The following is a 16,983-nucleotide window of genomic DNA, read 5'->3' on the forward strand; positions in this document are numbered from 1 at the left end:
AGTCACAGGAAGCAGAGAAAGGCTGTGGCTTGAGGATCAGAAGATGGTGAAGATAAAATCAGAGAGCCAGAATAGACCATGAGGGGCTTTAAAAGAGATACTAAGCCTGGGCATTTTTTTTTCTTTCCTGAGGGCCATTTGGAAATGCCAAGCGTAAGTTTGGGGCATGATACTTTAGTTACAGTGTGGAAAAAGTGGATTAAATGAGTAAAATTAATACATAGGTATAGAGATTGAGAAAAGTATAGATTAGTTCAAAATGTTGAGTAATAACCTCACACTTGACCAACCATTTGCACATTCAATGACTATATTGGCTAAATATTTATTAAACAAATATTTTTGTGTTATTATAAATTAACTATTTCTTATGGAGTCCCTGCTATTTGCCACTTATATAAACAGTGATATTAATTATTTTCTGAGACGTGATGATGCTATGTATTCCATTCAGTCAGGCCTTGAAGTCTCCATCCCTCGCTTCCTGAGTTTTAGGATTACAGGCACACACCAATGTACCTTTTGAAAGGTGAGGAACCCGGAATAAGCACAACTCATGAATGCAATGACATTGCTAGCTAATGACCACACCAGAATTTGATCTCAGGTCAGTTTGACATCCTGCCAGATTTAGCTATGTTACTCAAAGAAACCTTTCACATTGTAAGTTATATTAACATCCTGTAAAGTTCAGAAAAAACAAAACAAAACATTTTGAACTAAAATATTTTTGTTGTCATACATGGGTCAATTGACCTAGATTTCCAGAAAGAAGTTGCCTTTGCTTTATAGATGAATAATTTCATGTATATATCTCTACATGAATAGGCGACATTTAGAGCCCTTAAGCCCCAGATAAATTTGCATTCTCAGGAGTTTTTCACCATTTCTCCTAATTCTATGGTCTATTCTTTATTAATATTAACAGATATTAATATCAATAATTAACATTAACAAATATTAATAAAGAATAGATTTGAAATAAGAGAGAGGAAGATGCATGCTATAATAATGTCAGAGTTTCCGGGGGAGGATATTATGAGCCTGTTTGTATAAACAAGTTTTATTTGGGGTTCAGTATGAATTTTCAATAGATGATTTTCAGATAAGGAAGCAGCAATCCAAATGCAGTTATATAAACAAGAAGATCAGAGGGGACTTATCCTGAAGGGTATAAAATGAACAGAGTCTGGGCCATCACAGCATCCACTCGCCAATGCAAAGAAAGGTAGGTGTCTACCCTGAGCAGGCCCTGCAAACGAGATGCTTTTATTATCACCTCATTTTATTTTGACAGTGTAGCATTTCTTTAAAAACTGCAAACGTTGAGACAGAACTGATAGGCTCGACAGTTTTTAGTTATTGTTCCAGATCATGCAGGGGTGGGTGAAGGGGAGTGAGCCCCACATCAGCCGATGAGGTGAGCCCGCGCTGACTGAGGATGCACACAGCCCGCCAGTCTGCTGGTGGAGAGTGAACAGGGTGCAAGAACTCCTGCTCACAGGTCGACCTCAATGTGTTTAGCACTAGAATAACCTGTGCACTTAATCCTCACAATTACTAATGGCCATTTTGATGAAAATGTGTTTGGGGAGAGTTTTAGAGTTGATTCACTTTGGAGCGTGTGCATGGGTGACAGTGTTTTCACTGCCATCAGGGACACGCCATGTAATAAGATCTTTTTAGCTATTTAATAGCGAATCTCTCTTGGCTAGTATACAATACATACACCTTATTAATCTAATACAGTTTTCTTTCTGGAAAAGTACTCTGCTTTAGTGAAATGCTGGGGTTGCTCAGAAGTAGAAAAATTGATTCTTTTCATTGTACAGTAAGTAATGACTTCAAGTAGAAAAGAGAGGTAATAGATATTAGCAGAGCAGAGAGAAATGTGTTTCATAATGCGAATAATAAAAGCAGAAGGAAAATATGGAGAAAAGGTTAAGGGAATGAACACAGGGAAAGTGCTGAGAAAAGGAAGGTATTAGCACTGGTTTACACAGTGCTATGTAGCTAAGGAAATTTTCTTATATAGGAGTCTCATGCATTATTTTATTTTTATGACAGCAGCATTGTAGATTACTAATTCTAATTTAACACAGAATCACAGATTATTCGTGCTGTGAAGATTTTCCCGGTAGCCTTTTGATGTTTAACGTTTCTTTTATAGACAAGGAAATTGAGGTACAGGAAAGTTAAGTGAATAAAGTTTTACAATTTATAATAAAGAAGAAAAGATACAGAATCATTCACATTCTTTATCTTTGCGGCATTTTATGAGCACCATGACTGGTGATCCAGTCCCTTTTTATGCTTTGCTTTTGTTATGTTAAACTTCTATATTTATAATAGGGAGTCTTGCTGGGCAGTGGTGGCGCACGCTTTTAATCCCAACACTCGGGAGGCAGAGGCAGATGGATCTCCGAGTTTTAGACCAGTCTGGTCTACAGAGTGAGCTCCAGGACAGCCAGGACTACGCAGAGAAACCCTGTCTCAAAAATTAACCAAAACCAAAAAACCAAAAACAAACAATCCCCCAACAATCCAAAAAAAACAAAACCAAGAAACCCAAAAGGGAGTCTTAAAAGTGTCACTGTTTTAGAAGAGCTTTTAAAAATTATGTGTGCATGTGTGTACTGTATATGAGGGTGCCTGTGTAGACCAGAGACATGGATCCCCTGAAGCTGGAGTTACAAGGGGTCTGGGTGTGAGAGTTGTGCTCAGGTCCTTTACAAGAGACGTACTTGATCTTAGCCACTGGGCCATTTTTGCAGCCCTATCTTACAATTTTTAAAGGGTCACGTGTGTTCCTCTGTTTTTATCTAGCAGGTGAATAAATGAGATTAAATATTTTCATCAGTTTCTTATAGACCATGGGAAATTTCTGCTCCTTAGGTTCTGAGCCAATATTCAGATTGTGGGTTACTGACATGCTGTTCCATGTAGAACTGCAGAGCTAGAAGCCATTGGAGAACTGTGAAGATGGCCAGGGCTATGTGGACAGGAAGGGAGAGTATTCCATCACACTTACCTGGTTGCTATTTTTAAGATCCTTTGGAGAATCCTCTTGATCTGTGTCACTAATATAATAAACTAACTGAATACTATATAGGGAACTTATATTTTTATGAAACACCTGGCAAAAATCATAATTCCTGAGAAAGGAATTCTTACGGCTTCAGCTGGGGTAGAATCTTAACTGTAGAGCGAATATGAGGTTCCGTATGTGTGAGGCTTGGTCCTACATCAGAATGCATCAAATAGCAAAACAGGAATTCCTATGTTTTTACTTCCTAATGCAAACATTTAAAAAATGCTGCAAGGGATGCTCACATGTGTAATGCCTTGCTGAACAGTTTACCACCGAACACTTTTCCATTACTCATCCATCTACACGAGTAGCAAATGTAATAAATGGAGGGCAATCGAGTCATAGCTTGGACTTTCTTAGAGAACTTAGAACAAACTATATTTTAAATTTGTGTCATACTTGGTTCCTATTGAACTATTGGTGTTTTGGGTCAAGGACTATGTTAATACATGTCTCAGTGCATAGTCCAGATGCTCAGTACATGTGTGTTTATCTAATTTCGGCAATGTCTATGCTAGAAATAAGAGGTTGTTGACATTTAGAATTAATCCTTAGAAACTTTTGTAATACTTATTTTTGTCTTATACATTTACTGAAGACAAAGTTCTGGTTACCTGGGACTGACTTACAAGGTTTCAGTAAGTAGAGATTTTAAAGCATGCAGCTTCCAATTGTTGTTGACACAGTTGACAGATTTGAGAAAATCTTGATATATTTATGATGATTGAATAAATTGTGTAGTGAATAATTTTCTTTTAATTTTTTATAGCTGTTTATTGTGGGGTGATGGTGCTGGGGAAGCACGACAGCATAAATGTGGAGGTCAGGACAACTTCTGGGAAGGAGTCTGTTCTCTGCATCCACCATGTGTGTTCTGGGGCCTGAGCTCATGGTACTGGGCTTGAGCAGCAAATGCTTTTACCCCCGAGCCATCTTGGCAGTCAGTGAATAATAATTTAATAGAATTGCTTCAGTGAGGAATACACACACACACACACACACACACACACACACACACACACACACACACCAACAATGATAGTTGAGAAGGAAAAACATCCAAACATACCTAGTTAGCTGAACAATATGAGTAAAAGGAAATAAAAAGTCTTCTTTATCTTAGAGGTGATCAACCTACATCTAAAAGTCTGAAATTTGATTATCCTCTTTCAGTAACAGAATCAAAATAATTATAAGCCATAGCATTTCCCAGATCATTACAAGCTCAGTTAATACTGATAGCTTCTCCGTTAGACAGGCTGGCCGGGACGCATGTTCTGCTTGGTGGCCCCCTTGCTGCCTCCCATACAGTCACGACGGTAAAGATGGATCTGTTTTCTTGGCTGGACTAGTCTAAACGTGGCAAACTAGTATTTTCAGCTCTCTGTATTCTTTTAAATAATGAGCGCTCTGCAACTTCTATGTAAAATGATCTTTTATTTCAACTTGAATTTGTTTCAACTCTAAAAGAATACCTTCAGGATTCAGAAGGGCCTTCTAGCTGGTGTTATTACTTCACACTAGTCATAATTTTACCTGCATTTTTCAGGACCTTCTCCAGCTTCCTTGACTAGCAGTAGTAGAATTATAGGCAAGATTACAAACACTGGGGGGGGGGGGTACCAAAGTTTGGTTATTTTTCTTGGTTTCTTTCCATTTCTAATTATATGAACTTTTTAAACTGTTGAACCAACATTTTTAGATACTTATAATTCTGGAAAAGTCCAGTCCGAAAGAATATTTATTGATTAATTCTTATAATGACAGGCATTTTATTACAGCTCCATTGAATGAATTATTTCACACTTAGTTTACCAAAAGCTGTCAGTTTTCTGTTGTGATATTGCAAGCTTGCATGTCACTTCCCAAGGGGGCGAGCTTCTGTACTATGAGTGTGCAGGTCCATAGCTGCATCTGAGTGTATGTGAGAAGGTCTGAGAAGATTGGATATGTAAAAACACCTTATGTAGGGCTCAGAGCTAAGTAACTATTCAGTGTATTTTAGCTGTCCATTATTGGCTGCGTGTTTATATATATGCATAAGCTTTCCACAAACATGCCTCTGAATGTACAGAAAGGATACATGTAATGAGTTCTGTGGTTTTTTATCTTTGATTCAGCATGAGTGCTATCGTCCTGCTTTCCGTGCTTCTTGCTCTTGCATTTGGGCAAGCAGCATCTTTTTGTATTCCAACTGAATATACAATGTACGTGGATAGGAGAGAGTGCGCCTATTGCCTGGCCATCAACACCACCATCTGTGCCGGGTATTGTATGACAAGGGTATGTTGTTCACTGTACTTCTTTTAGCTACAAATTATATAGGCCGAAAGTGATCTGTTAATATTTAGAAAGTAAGTGAGATAAATCATAGCATGATTTTCCAAAACCAATGGTACTGTCTCTTTGGGAAGCCAAGAGCATTGTTTTCAGAATTATAACAATGTGTCTCTGTTTGGAAAAAGAAATAAAGATACATTTGCAATAGTCTACCCCCAATTTATTTAAACCTCATTTTGTTCTCATGATCAAAGGTAAATGAGAAGGTGTCTTTTGGGGGGCGGGGTCTCTGGGGGGTTAAGTGCAGATGTGTTAAGCTAGTATTGAGTAACAGAGTTCAAGAGTCCTCTGTAGGTCATCACTGAAATAAAGGGATGTCGGTAAATTATGGTCTTTCTATCGCACTATCTAGAGCAGAGTGAAATTTACACATTATGATCCCTTTGCTTTCCATAGGATATCAACGGCAAGCCGTTTCTTCCCAAATACGCGCTCTCCCAGGATGTTTGCACATACAGAGACTTCATCTACAGAACTGTGGAGATACCAGGATGCCCACGCCATGTTGCTCCTTATTTCTCCTACCCTGTTGCCATAAGCTGCCGGTGCGACAAGTGTAACGCTGACTACAGTGACTGTACACATGAGGCCGTCGAGACCAACTACTGCACCAAGCCACAGACGTTCTATCTGGGGGGATTTTCCGACTGACTTTAACGGTACTGCCATTTGCAATCTGGTTAAATGTGTTTACCTGGAATAGAACTAATAAAATACCATTGATACGTTTTGCCTACCATTTAATCCATAGGCACATCCACACGGGCATTAGGGAGCTTAGGAAGCTTTAGAAGGAGAGGTGCATGAAAGAGGCTGTCATGGTTTCCATACAGAGCAGATGAAGGCAAAAGGAAAAGTGGAACATGAGCTGCCACTCAGCCCCGGAGATGTTGCCTACAGACAGCAGGGGGTCTGTCCTGACCTAGAAAGCCAGTGAGAAGGTACTGCAGAGTTACAGAAAGAAAGGGCTGTCTTTAGAAGCTGGAGGAATACACTGTCCCTTTAAAGGCCGGCAGCAGGGCTTGAGTGCATTGGTGAAACAGGTCCCTATGGAATGTGGCACAGAAAACATTATCCCTGTCATTCATGTGCTCTGAATAAAACTCCACCCAAACTCAGCCAAGAGCACGGGCGCCATTCTCTTTAATTTAATTACTCTGGCGAGCCAGCTGACCTGTGAAAGGGATACCCTGGAAGGTCAGCTAATAAAGCCTGCAAAAGAGGCCACGATCATTTTACATGTGGAAGCCTAAATCCTTCATAGTCCCTCAAGTAACAAGAGATACCTTCCAGCATTTATACCAAAAGCAACTTATGCTTTGGGGCTTTGGCTATCATAAAACACTAGTACAACTACCACAGGTTTCAGGGTCGGGGGAGAGGGTTAAGAGATTCAATGGAGTGGGTTCTGTTGTTTTAACCTTAACATTTGTTTATAGGGAGACATTGCTTTGGGTTTCCAGGCTTAGTAGCAGGATATTTCTCTTTTCCTTCCTTAGGTGCTCCTTCTTAAGAGTTGAACTTTAAGTGATGTTCTGTGGACTCAATCTTAAAAAGACTGTCTTCTATTCAGCTATTAATTGTCACCATGAAGTTGAAAACTACTTCTCAGTAGGGCCACGTAAAGTGGCTGTGTTGCACAGCCACTGGGGAACCTTAGCTGAGCATCTTGTGAATGCCTGCACGCTGACAGGGCCACAGGGGACATGGTGCAGATGACTGGTACCAAACCCTCACTTAGCCAAGGATGAGGGAATAACCGTGCACTTCCTTCCACACAAAAGCCACACAGCTACAGTACTCTCACCTTAATATCTGAAGCTGACCACTAATCGAAAGCTGGGACTCGGAGTTCTCATGCCAGCTGATAACGAGCACACAGTCATTTAAGATTGTTAATCAAATATAGACATTTGATGGCCGTGTAAAATGTATAGAGTTCAAACCTACCTGGCATTAGCCGCAAATGATTCTCAAGCATCCTGAAAGTGATTTTTTGTCAAGAGATTTGGACTCTAGAAAGGACAAGTTGTTCACAGAGGCTACCTATAGACAGCACAGCTTTGGAAAATTTCCTGACTCTGCAGGGAGGGGCCAACTCAGACCATGGATATAACCAGCCAGCACTATCACCGGCACAAGAGTGGGCTCGTGACTTACTTTCACTGAAGGAAGTGTGTTTGGAAGATGCACATGTGAATTTTATTAAACTATCCTTGAAGGTGAAGCTGTCTCAAACACAAAAACCTTAGGGCGGAGCTCAGGGATCGAGGTATCCAACAACTTACCTAGCTGGGTCCACATGCTTGGAGATATGGTAACTCTGTTGTGAGGGACCTTGGTGTCCTTTTGGTTTAAAACAAGGAAAATGGATAGAGAGGCTCAGAAATGGGAAGAGGAAGTGCTGGAGGATGGCTCAGAGGACAGAGCACTGCTGTCCTTCCAGAGGACCCTGGTTCAATTCCTAGCACCCACATGGCAGATCACAACTGTCTTAAGTCCAGTTCCAGGCAATCTGGTGTAGCATGAATAATAAAACCCAGAGACAGATATTGGGGTTCAACATGAAGATCAGAAAAGAAGGCAGCCAACCACTAGAGAGACCTTTTACCTCTACCAAATCTTCAGAACGAAGGGGCGAGATCCCGTCTTTGTGAATCCTCAGATTCCACACTCCACTGAGTTCCTGTCTCTTCCCCTTTATATTCCTCTCTCCCCACAGCCATATCACTCCTGTCTCCACTTCCTTAGTGCAGGAATGAAAAGTGTGTGACTCCCAAACACTGGGATTAAAGATGTGAACCACCACCACCTGGATCTGTTTCTGGATCTATCTAGTGTAGCGCAGGGTAGCCTTGAACTCACAGAAATCCATCTGCCTCTGTCTCCTGAGTCCTGGGATTAAATGTGTATGCCACCACTGACTGGCCTGTATGGCTGACTAGTGTGGCTGCTTTGCCCTCTGATCTTCAGGCAAGCTTTATTTATTAAAACACAAAAAATATACCACTGTAATCTGGCAGCTTCACACAGACATACATGTAGGCAAAACACCAGTGCACATAAAATAAAAATATATTATTTTTTTTAAAAAAGAAATGGGAAGATGAAAAATCATTGCTTATAATGTGGGTGAAAGGCAGACACTGGAGCATCGCTGGGAGTGATCCTTAAGTTCCCTGTAAAGTTCAAAGGATTCAGCTTTTTACCAGAGGAACTCAATGCTCCAAGAAAAAAAAAGTCTCATTTGACTAAAATATAAACTATAAAGAGCTCTCTCAAAACTCAAGGATTTGGGGTCCCTGCTGCAGCAGTCTTTCATGGCCACATTCATGGAGAAAAAGTAGAATGTAGCAGCAAGGATGTGTCACAAGTTCACAGCATAGCATGGCACTTCCTGGTAATAGGAAATTCTAATTATAGAAAATCTCCTTTATAAAACAAAACCATCTTTAAAATGCAAGTCTGAGCGAACACAAAAATCCTCGTATTGAGGTTACTTCTTCTCTAGTCTATTTTTCAATGATTTTTCTTGCTTGTCTGCTGTAGTCAATGTCTCCTTTTCTGTCTTATAAGACAATTCGGTGTCAGTGTCTTTTCTTCAGCTCCCCTTTATCCACTTCACTCAGTATACATGTCTCTCCTGGTGGCTGCATGCTGCTTCTCCCCTGCCTGCTTTCAGGACTCAAGTTGGACTGATGGAGGGGCATGATGTTCAGGTTAGGAGCTGGGCAGAGAGCTGACTGCAATCCCTCCCAGTGGGAGTCATTCCTGGAACTCAATTTCACCTGTTGAAAAGGAGGGCTTGGTTTGGGGATTGAAGCCACTGGGGGGCATCTTTGGCATCTCTTAGAAACAGAGCCTGAGACCAAAGAGTCAAGCCAGAGGGGACTAAGACAGCCCGAGGAGGAGAAAGACACCCTGATTACATTTGAGTATAATCTGAAGCCCCCACCCTTAAAGAAAGCCCCACTTTCTCATTTGACACTGGCACTTGAAAAGCCTTGATTGATGCAGCGGCTTTAGTTTCAGATGTTCCTAATACCATCCCTTAAGTGCGCATCTTCCCTTGCCGTGTGTCATGGTTCTTTTCCTCTTTCTTGACCCTTCTCTTTGGTGGGAAACAGCTGTGATCTCACTCACCCGCATACACGCAGACAAAAAGGAAGAAAGGAAGGAAGAAAAAAAAGAAAAGAAAAAGTCTACAACTCCGTGCAGTGTTCTAGTTACTTCCCCCATGAATTATTATTCTAGGGCTTTTTAAAAAGTCAGCCATAGTAGCCACATACTTCCTTACTTCTCATTCTCCAAACTACCATTTGTATGCTACTCCTGTTCTTCTTTGAAGCTGTTTCAGTAAGGGTGACAGTGGCTAGTTAGTGACCCAATACACAGACAGCCCTTGTCTTGATCCCTTTGCTTCCAAAGAGCCTGGTGAAGAACACATACCTGTATTCACAAGGCTATAGAGCTACAGCATTCGATTAGTCCTAATGAGGATGAAATCAGCCTTTTCTCATTTTTCTTTTGAGACCAAGTCTCAGCCTAGGCTGGCCTTGAACTTTTAATGTAGCCCCGCTGGCTTTGAGCCTATGGTCCTCTTGTCCTTGCCTCCCAAGTGCCGAGGCTGCAAGTGTGGACCACAATGCCTCTCACGTATTTTTAAATATGCATTTTCTTTGTAATCTTCATTTTCAAGGATGACTTAAAATCTATGTTATAGCCGTTAGCTGGTAATGTAGGTCTGGACTGTAGTTGGGGGATAATTTTGCTTGATGCTGATATAGATATGAAGATTCTAAACTTTGAAGGAAAATCTAGATCTGCAGTAATCTCAAGTGTCCTGTTGGTCCTGTGGACACCGCTAAATGAAGAACATATAAAAAATTAGAATTTGTAGTAATTTGTCCTTGGATGTCCTAAGAAAGTACCTATTTCAGTAATCTGAAGCTGGCTTCCACTTAAAGAAACCATAGCTTTTCTTTAGCTAGAAGTGAGGTTAGATGCCAGATGTCGGCTACTGCAGGAACACAGGCTGCTTAGAGAGAATTTGTGAGTCTGAGGTTAAGGAATATGTGAGGAATAAATGACTGTTGCAGGGTTTTTAACCTATTAGCATAGAGCACTCTAATTAAAAAATTTTCAGATTTATTTATTTTATGAAAATTTATATTTTGTCTTCACGTATGTATGTGTACCATGCATGTGCCTGATACCCACAGAGGTCAGAAAAAGGCATTAGGTTCTCTGGTTGTCATGGCTGTGAGCCATCATGTTGATTCAGCGAACCAAACCTGGGTCCTCTGTAGGGGCAACAAGTGTTCTGATTTCATAAACTGTGCTTTCTCATTAAGGCTTAAAAATATTTATTATTTCTTTGTGTGTGTGCCTGCATGAGTTTATCTGCACCATAGGCATGCTGGTGCTCTCTGAGCTACAGGAGTGTGAACCCCCTGATGAGGATGCTAAGGCCCAGGTCCTCTGCAAGAGCAGCAAGCACTTTTAACCACTGAACCTCCAGCCCCTCTCACTGGAGATTTAACGGTGAGTGGTGGCTTATCTTATTTGAAGCTGGGCACTCTCACTTTTCTATAGAGAGTCCTTTACAGCAACCTTAGAGTTCTTTTCTGAGCTTCAGTGTCATATACCCAAAGAGTTTATTTCTCCTCTTTTAAAAGCTGTGTGTGTGCGTGCACATGTGTGAGTGTGCGCGTGTGTCTGTGTGTGCTTGCACACGCCCAGATGTACAATAGTGCATGCGTGGAGGGCAGAGGACAACTTGTGGGAGTCTGTTCTCTCCTTCCCGCACGTGGGATCCAGGGATTGAAGTCAGGCCATCAGGCTTGGTGGCAAGTGCCTTAATCTACCGAGTCCCCAGCCCCGCCTCCCAGGTTCCTCTCTCACCCTCACTGATGTGGGAGTGATTTCTTATTAATAAAAAAACTGCCTAGACCCATTTGATAGGCCAACCCTTAGGTAGGCGGAGAAAACAGAACAGAATGCTGGGAGAAAGAAGCTGAGTCAAGGAGTCGCCATGATTCTCCTACGGGACACAGACGCAGGTTAAGATCTTCCCTGGTAAGACACCTTGTGGTGTTACAGGGATATTAGAAATGGGTTAGATCGATATGTAAGAGCTAGCCAATAAGAGGCTGGAACTAATGGGCCAGGCAGTGTTTAAAAGAATACAGTTTCCATGTAATTATTTCGGGTAAAGCCAGCCGTGCGGGCGGCTGGGTGGCGGGGACGCAGCCCACCGCTCCTATTTCAACACCTCACATCCGGCTTCTCTTGGGTACTTTGTGTTAGGGTGGGTGCCGAGCACATCAGTTAGGATCTTTAGGGCTGGTCTTTGTCACCATCTCCTCATTCTGAAACGTAGTTATCTTTAAAAGTCTTGATACTTGAAAGCTTGGTTTGCTAAAGCTTTCTTTCATAATCCACTATTTACAGCTTTTCTCCTTACCTTCGGACAAAAATAAGATTTACTGGGGCTATTTATTTATTATTTTGTTAGTTTGGGACAAGCCCTCCTTGAATGTCTTCACGTACTATTTCAGAGCCTTCTTGTATGTTTTCCTCTGAAGACAAAAGCACACAGTTTCTTCTGTTTCAACTGTGGCCAGTGTGTAAGTGTTTTTCAGGAGTCAGGCCAAAGATGTCAACATCAAGGAAGTTTTTCTCTGGACCACGTTTCCCAAATTTGAGTGGGCCTACTCTGGGTTAATGATTATCATAGCACTACGGCAATACATGCCTACTTTTCCAATCTTACCTTGTCATGTCCATAATCTGCTAAGGGACCATTAAATTCATAAGATAACTTCAAACAGCAAGAAACAACAAAACAAAAAAAAACTCCCAATAAGCAGAATGCATATTACAAGCGGGAGCAGGCCCAGAGAAAAATATATAGATGCCAGCTGTGACTATTATATAGCTTTTGAATTAAACCAGAATTGGAAAATCAAAAGATATTAATGGGTTCAACAAATGTTCATATAGCGAATTGAGATCATGTGCAACTATTTTAAATTTTGTATGATTTTTAGAAAATGACTTATACAGACCTCTTTGTCAGAGTATAACCACAATTATAATAGCTAGTATTCAGTGTTCCTAGGTATGGTAAGTATTTTATGTTTATTATTAACTTATTTAAAATTAACATGAAATTTAAATTTCTTTAATTATTTTTTTGCTATTTGGTAGGAGTAAAAAATTTTTATAAAATATACATGAGGAAAAACCCCAAACACAAAAAGGTTTCTGGCATATTAACTCAACTCTTTCCAAGGCCAGCATAGACTGGCTTTGTAAAACACAGGGCATGGTACTTGTATGCGTCATGATTTTCCTGTTTCCAGTGGACAGCATCCCTTACGGACACCAAATAACAACATTTTATATTGCTGTAATATTTTCACCTTTAAAAAACATCTATATAGAAAAAATCCTTTTCTAGTGAAAAAATGGGGCATGTTTAAAGAAAATAGAAAACTGTCCCTCTTAGCTGGGTGGTGGCGGCACATGCCTTTAATCGCAGTACTGGGGAGGCAGTGATAGGCAGATCTCTGTGAGTTCGAGGCCAGCCTGGTCTACAAGAGCTAGCTCAGGGACAGGCTCCAAAGCTACACAGAGAAACCCTGTTGTCTTGAAAAAAAACAAAACAAAACAAAAAACCAAACCAAAAAAAAAAAAAGAAAAGAAAAAAAGGAAAATTGTCCCTCTTAAAATACATACAAATACCAATTAGATTCCGATGCATTCAAGCACTGATTGAGTCAGCACCACCTTCAAGAGCCATAGATTGTTCTTTCTCGGTGATAGGGAAATGAGATGGACTTGGTGTTGAAGAGCTTGTCAATGGGGCCGTGAAAGATGGGCTGTGGGGAGTCCTAGTGGCTGGCCTCTGGGTCACCGAAACCCTTACCAGCGACAAGACAGCAACTCATTGAATATTTGGAACACGTATTTCAGAAGGGAGAGAATGTCGTTCCTTATAGATTATTACTGAGACTATCATCATTTCCCCACGAGTCTTCTTCTCAGGCAGCCACATCATTAGAGGCGTCACAGGGAAGGGATGGGTATTGCTGCGGGAGGACCACAATGGACCCAGGATTCATTTGACAGGCCAAGCCACAGACAACCATGCTTCTCTGGAGTAAAGAGAAACAATTTGGGTGAACTGGAGTTAGTTAAACACAGCTGTATGCAGTTAGAATTGTTGGGGTACTGCTTTTGGGTCCACCTCACAATGGCAGGATGGAAGGGGTCACCCATCTGTTTTCACAACATTGTTTGGGTAAACCGGGTAACACATTTTAATAGGGAATGTGAGTGTGGATAAGAAGATACCCTACGATTTTAAGAGAACTCAAGCAGAGTAAGTACATAGAAAATTTAATTTGAAATAACTTAAAATGTTTGGGTTTGATCTCAAATTAGTTCAGGTATACAGAAACAACTGAAAATGTATACACATGGGCATGTGTATGCATACAAACATTTATCTCCATAATTTCATACAGGCACACATGTATTAAAATTACATATGTATAAATCCTCAAGAGATATGTATTTAAGATATGTATAGGTCAAGACATAGGGATTATATATCTCTATAGATATAGCTTTATCTATTCACATAAAGATATATATCCATCTTTCCTCGGAGATGGAATTCTCTAATCTTACGCACACATTCTTTGGAAAGCTTAAGCCACAGGAGGTACACCAATCACACATGGCACAGGTTTCTAGACTTATTCCTCCACGGTAAAAAAATTATTTCTATTCTTCCACTTATAGTTCCTGCGGTTTTCCTTAAAGTTGTTCATTCAGATAGAGAATGAAACTCAGTTCTGAACGGAAGATAATTCTGAGCTGGTGTGACCTGAGGACACACTTCAGCCTGCTTTCTGTCCTCAGGCAGACATAGAAACTGAAGCTATAAGACGGGCCTCTTTGCTTCAAAGGTTGCGTTTGTCAGCGACTGGGGTTTAAAAACTTGAAGTAATTAAAAAAAAACTAATAATTTGCTTAGGTAGAGTAGTCACACACAATTAAACTGTCAACCCCCTCACATTTTTTTCTCTAAAGCTAGTAGCAGTAGCAAGAACGGCTGAAAGTTAGAAAAAGCTCTGGGAAGTTTCTTAGCACTTTAACACATACCCAAAGTCTTGTGTGTTCCTAGTGGGCACAGAAGCTCCTCTTAGGGTTTCCAAAATTCCTCCCACCCTCACTTTTGTGTGGTCAAATACAATGTTAAAATCTGTAATTTATGTATTTAACAAGCTGTTAAATCATGACAAACTTGCTGGTTTAGATCCCTGCTCTGGGGTTTCCCTCTTGCAGTCAAAAGGCTAAGCCCTGGCTGGGTTTTCCCACTTCAAATCAACCATTCAGTCCCCAAAGAACCTGAGCACTGCTTTCCACAGGGATTTGCTGAGAAAGCACACACACGCTGGAGCTGTAGAAAAGTATCTTTGATTGACCAGCTTGCCTTTGTTGTGTGTACACATCGTGGAGAAGGTGTTTATCTTGGTTTGACCATATACTCATAATATAATATCTTGTGTTATGGGGGATTTATTTATTTTAAAGGATGAAAACTGTATTCTAAATCTATAAAGAACTCTCTACATGGATTAATTAGAAAAATGCAAAAAATTAGGAAGATATGTAAACTCAAGTTATGAGGTATTCCAAAGGAGCAGTGCCAGTGGGGTTCGCCCGCCCTGTACTGCAGCGCTCTTGCTGTCTGCTGCCACTGTGGGGTTCGCCCGCCCTCACACTGCAGCGCTCTTGCTGTCTGCTACTGTGGGGTTCACCCAACCTCACACTGCAGCGCTCTTGCTGTCTGCCACTGTGGGGTTCGCCCAACCTCACACTGCAGCGCTCTTGCTGTCTGCTGCCACTGCAACTGGAGAAGCACGAGGAGCGGGAGATGGAAGCCCTTCTGGAAAAAGGCGAGGCTTCCAGCAGCTCAAAGCAGAGGCAGGAAAGAGAGGGTTAAAGCAACATCTACATGCCTTTGTTTAGCAACATTTTCCCCCTTAAAAGTTGCTAATTTTAGTCCTAAAAGCACTCACTTTTACAGGGCACGTGCTTGTTTATGTAACTTCCCTTTCCAGAGAGAGGTTTTCTGCTTTTAAATACTAATAAAGTATGGTGTTTTCAAATTAGATTTTCCATGCTATATTTAATTTTACAGATGTGTTTAGTTCTAAAACTGTGGGTTTACTGTATTCTGGGGAGAATATATATACGCCAAGAAACCTTTACACTCAACTCAGACACAGTTAATCTTGACCCCTCAATTCTAATAGCTTATTGCTTCCATTAACTAGAAATCCTGCATTCTCTTTATGGATCTAACTTAAATGGCTAAAATCTGAGAAATGGGCCATTGTCACATTCCCTGAACAGCCAGGTTTTACAAGTCTTTCAAAACTTGATAGCCTTTTTCCTGGTACTTCAATAGGCTTTCCGTCTGCACACACGAACTAGGGATTCCCAGGAAACAAATATCAGTACTGCAATGCATATACCAGAAACACACAGACCACACGTGACATTCACTCAAGGGGCAAGTCAGTAATGAGTCAGACATACATACATGTGCAAATGTACAGTTAAAAGCAAATTATTTTAGCTTCTAAAATCCTGAATATTAAAAGTGAGCTGAGATAGCTCTTGTGACATTTAGCATGAACACTCTAGACTGCCATTTTCATGACGAAGTATCTTCAAATCACATCTCGTGAGTTTCGTATTGCACAGCAAAGCACCATGCTGAATATCATGCCAAAGATCTGCAACAGAGAAAACACTCCTTAGCAACTTCCACACGCGGCTTCGATAAGAAGATCAGCAACGGTGGCCGTGTCTAGATCAACTTACGAAAGAAGCGTAACCAATGCCACTGACTGCAAATGACATCTTATATGTTCTTTAAAGATGGCTATAAGCAAGACTTGTGTGCCAGCCTAGCTGAACTGCTGTTTTCTTTCTGAACAGACAAGTCTATTTGAAGAAAGGGCTCTGTTTCTGGTTTATGGTTCTTACCGGTTACGAAAGGTTGATACATTTCTGGCTTTTGAATTTTATATTTTAGGTGAATCTCAGATTTATTTTATTCACTCAGAAAATATTTTCTTATTTTCTTAGGTAAATGTGCTTTTGGTCTAACTGTCAGAAAAGCTTTAGTTCCTACAGCAGTGAAGACCCGTGAAACAGTGCAACTTCTCTTCATTCTTGGTCTCTTTCTATGCAAATAACACACGACTGTCTAAATCAGTAGTTCTGCAAAACATAAATAGAAGTTATTGAACTACAATATTCCTGACTTCTTCTGTCTCCTGGATAGTTCTCTAAGAAGCCAAAAACCTGGACGGAACTATTTTCTCTCTGGTTTGAAGAGAAGAATACCAAGACATCCTTTATGTCCTCAGTCATCACCCCTACAAGTCCACAGCCGGAGGAACCCTGCCTGTGGATGCCTCTTAACAAATGATAATGGTCATTTTTAAAGTTTGGTGCTGTGA

At 40.7% G+C, this 16,983-nt stretch overlaps 2 protein-coding genes across 2 annotated transcripts in view; one reads left to right on the forward strand and one right to left on the reverse strand.

Moving 5' to 3' along the window:
- Window positions 1-5,212: 5,212 nt before the first annotated feature.
- Tshb (thyroid stimulating hormone subunit beta) lies at window positions 5,213-6,088 on the forward strand. The gene is made up of 2 exons (XM_075979040.1): window positions 5,213-5,374; window positions 5,828-6,088. The coding sequence occupies exons 1-2, from the start codon at window positions 5,213-5,215 to the stop codon at window positions 6,080-6,082; spliced, it is 417 nt and encodes a 138-aa protein (XP_075835155.1). The 3' UTR covers window positions 6,083-6,088.
- Window positions 6,089-13,821: 7,733 nt separating this feature from the next.
- Tspan2 (tetraspanin 2) overlaps window positions 13,822-16,983 on the reverse strand; it is a 39,658-nt gene continuing 36,496 nt past the window's right edge. The window contains exon 8 of the mRNA XM_075981773.1: window positions 13,822-16,251. Within this exon, the coding sequence (XP_075837888.1) occupies window positions 16,186-16,251 (66 nt within the window). The 3' untranslated portion in view covers window positions 13,822-16,185. The remainder of the gene's footprint in view (window positions 16,252-16,983) is intronic.

This window comes from Microtus pennsylvanicus, chromosome 7 (genome assembly GCF_037038515.1).
Source record: "Microtus pennsylvanicus isolate mMicPen1 chromosome 7, mMicPen1.hap1, whole genome shotgun sequence".
Taxonomy (NCBI): domain Eukaryota; kingdom Metazoa; phylum Chordata; class Mammalia; order Rodentia; family Cricetidae; genus Microtus; species Microtus pennsylvanicus.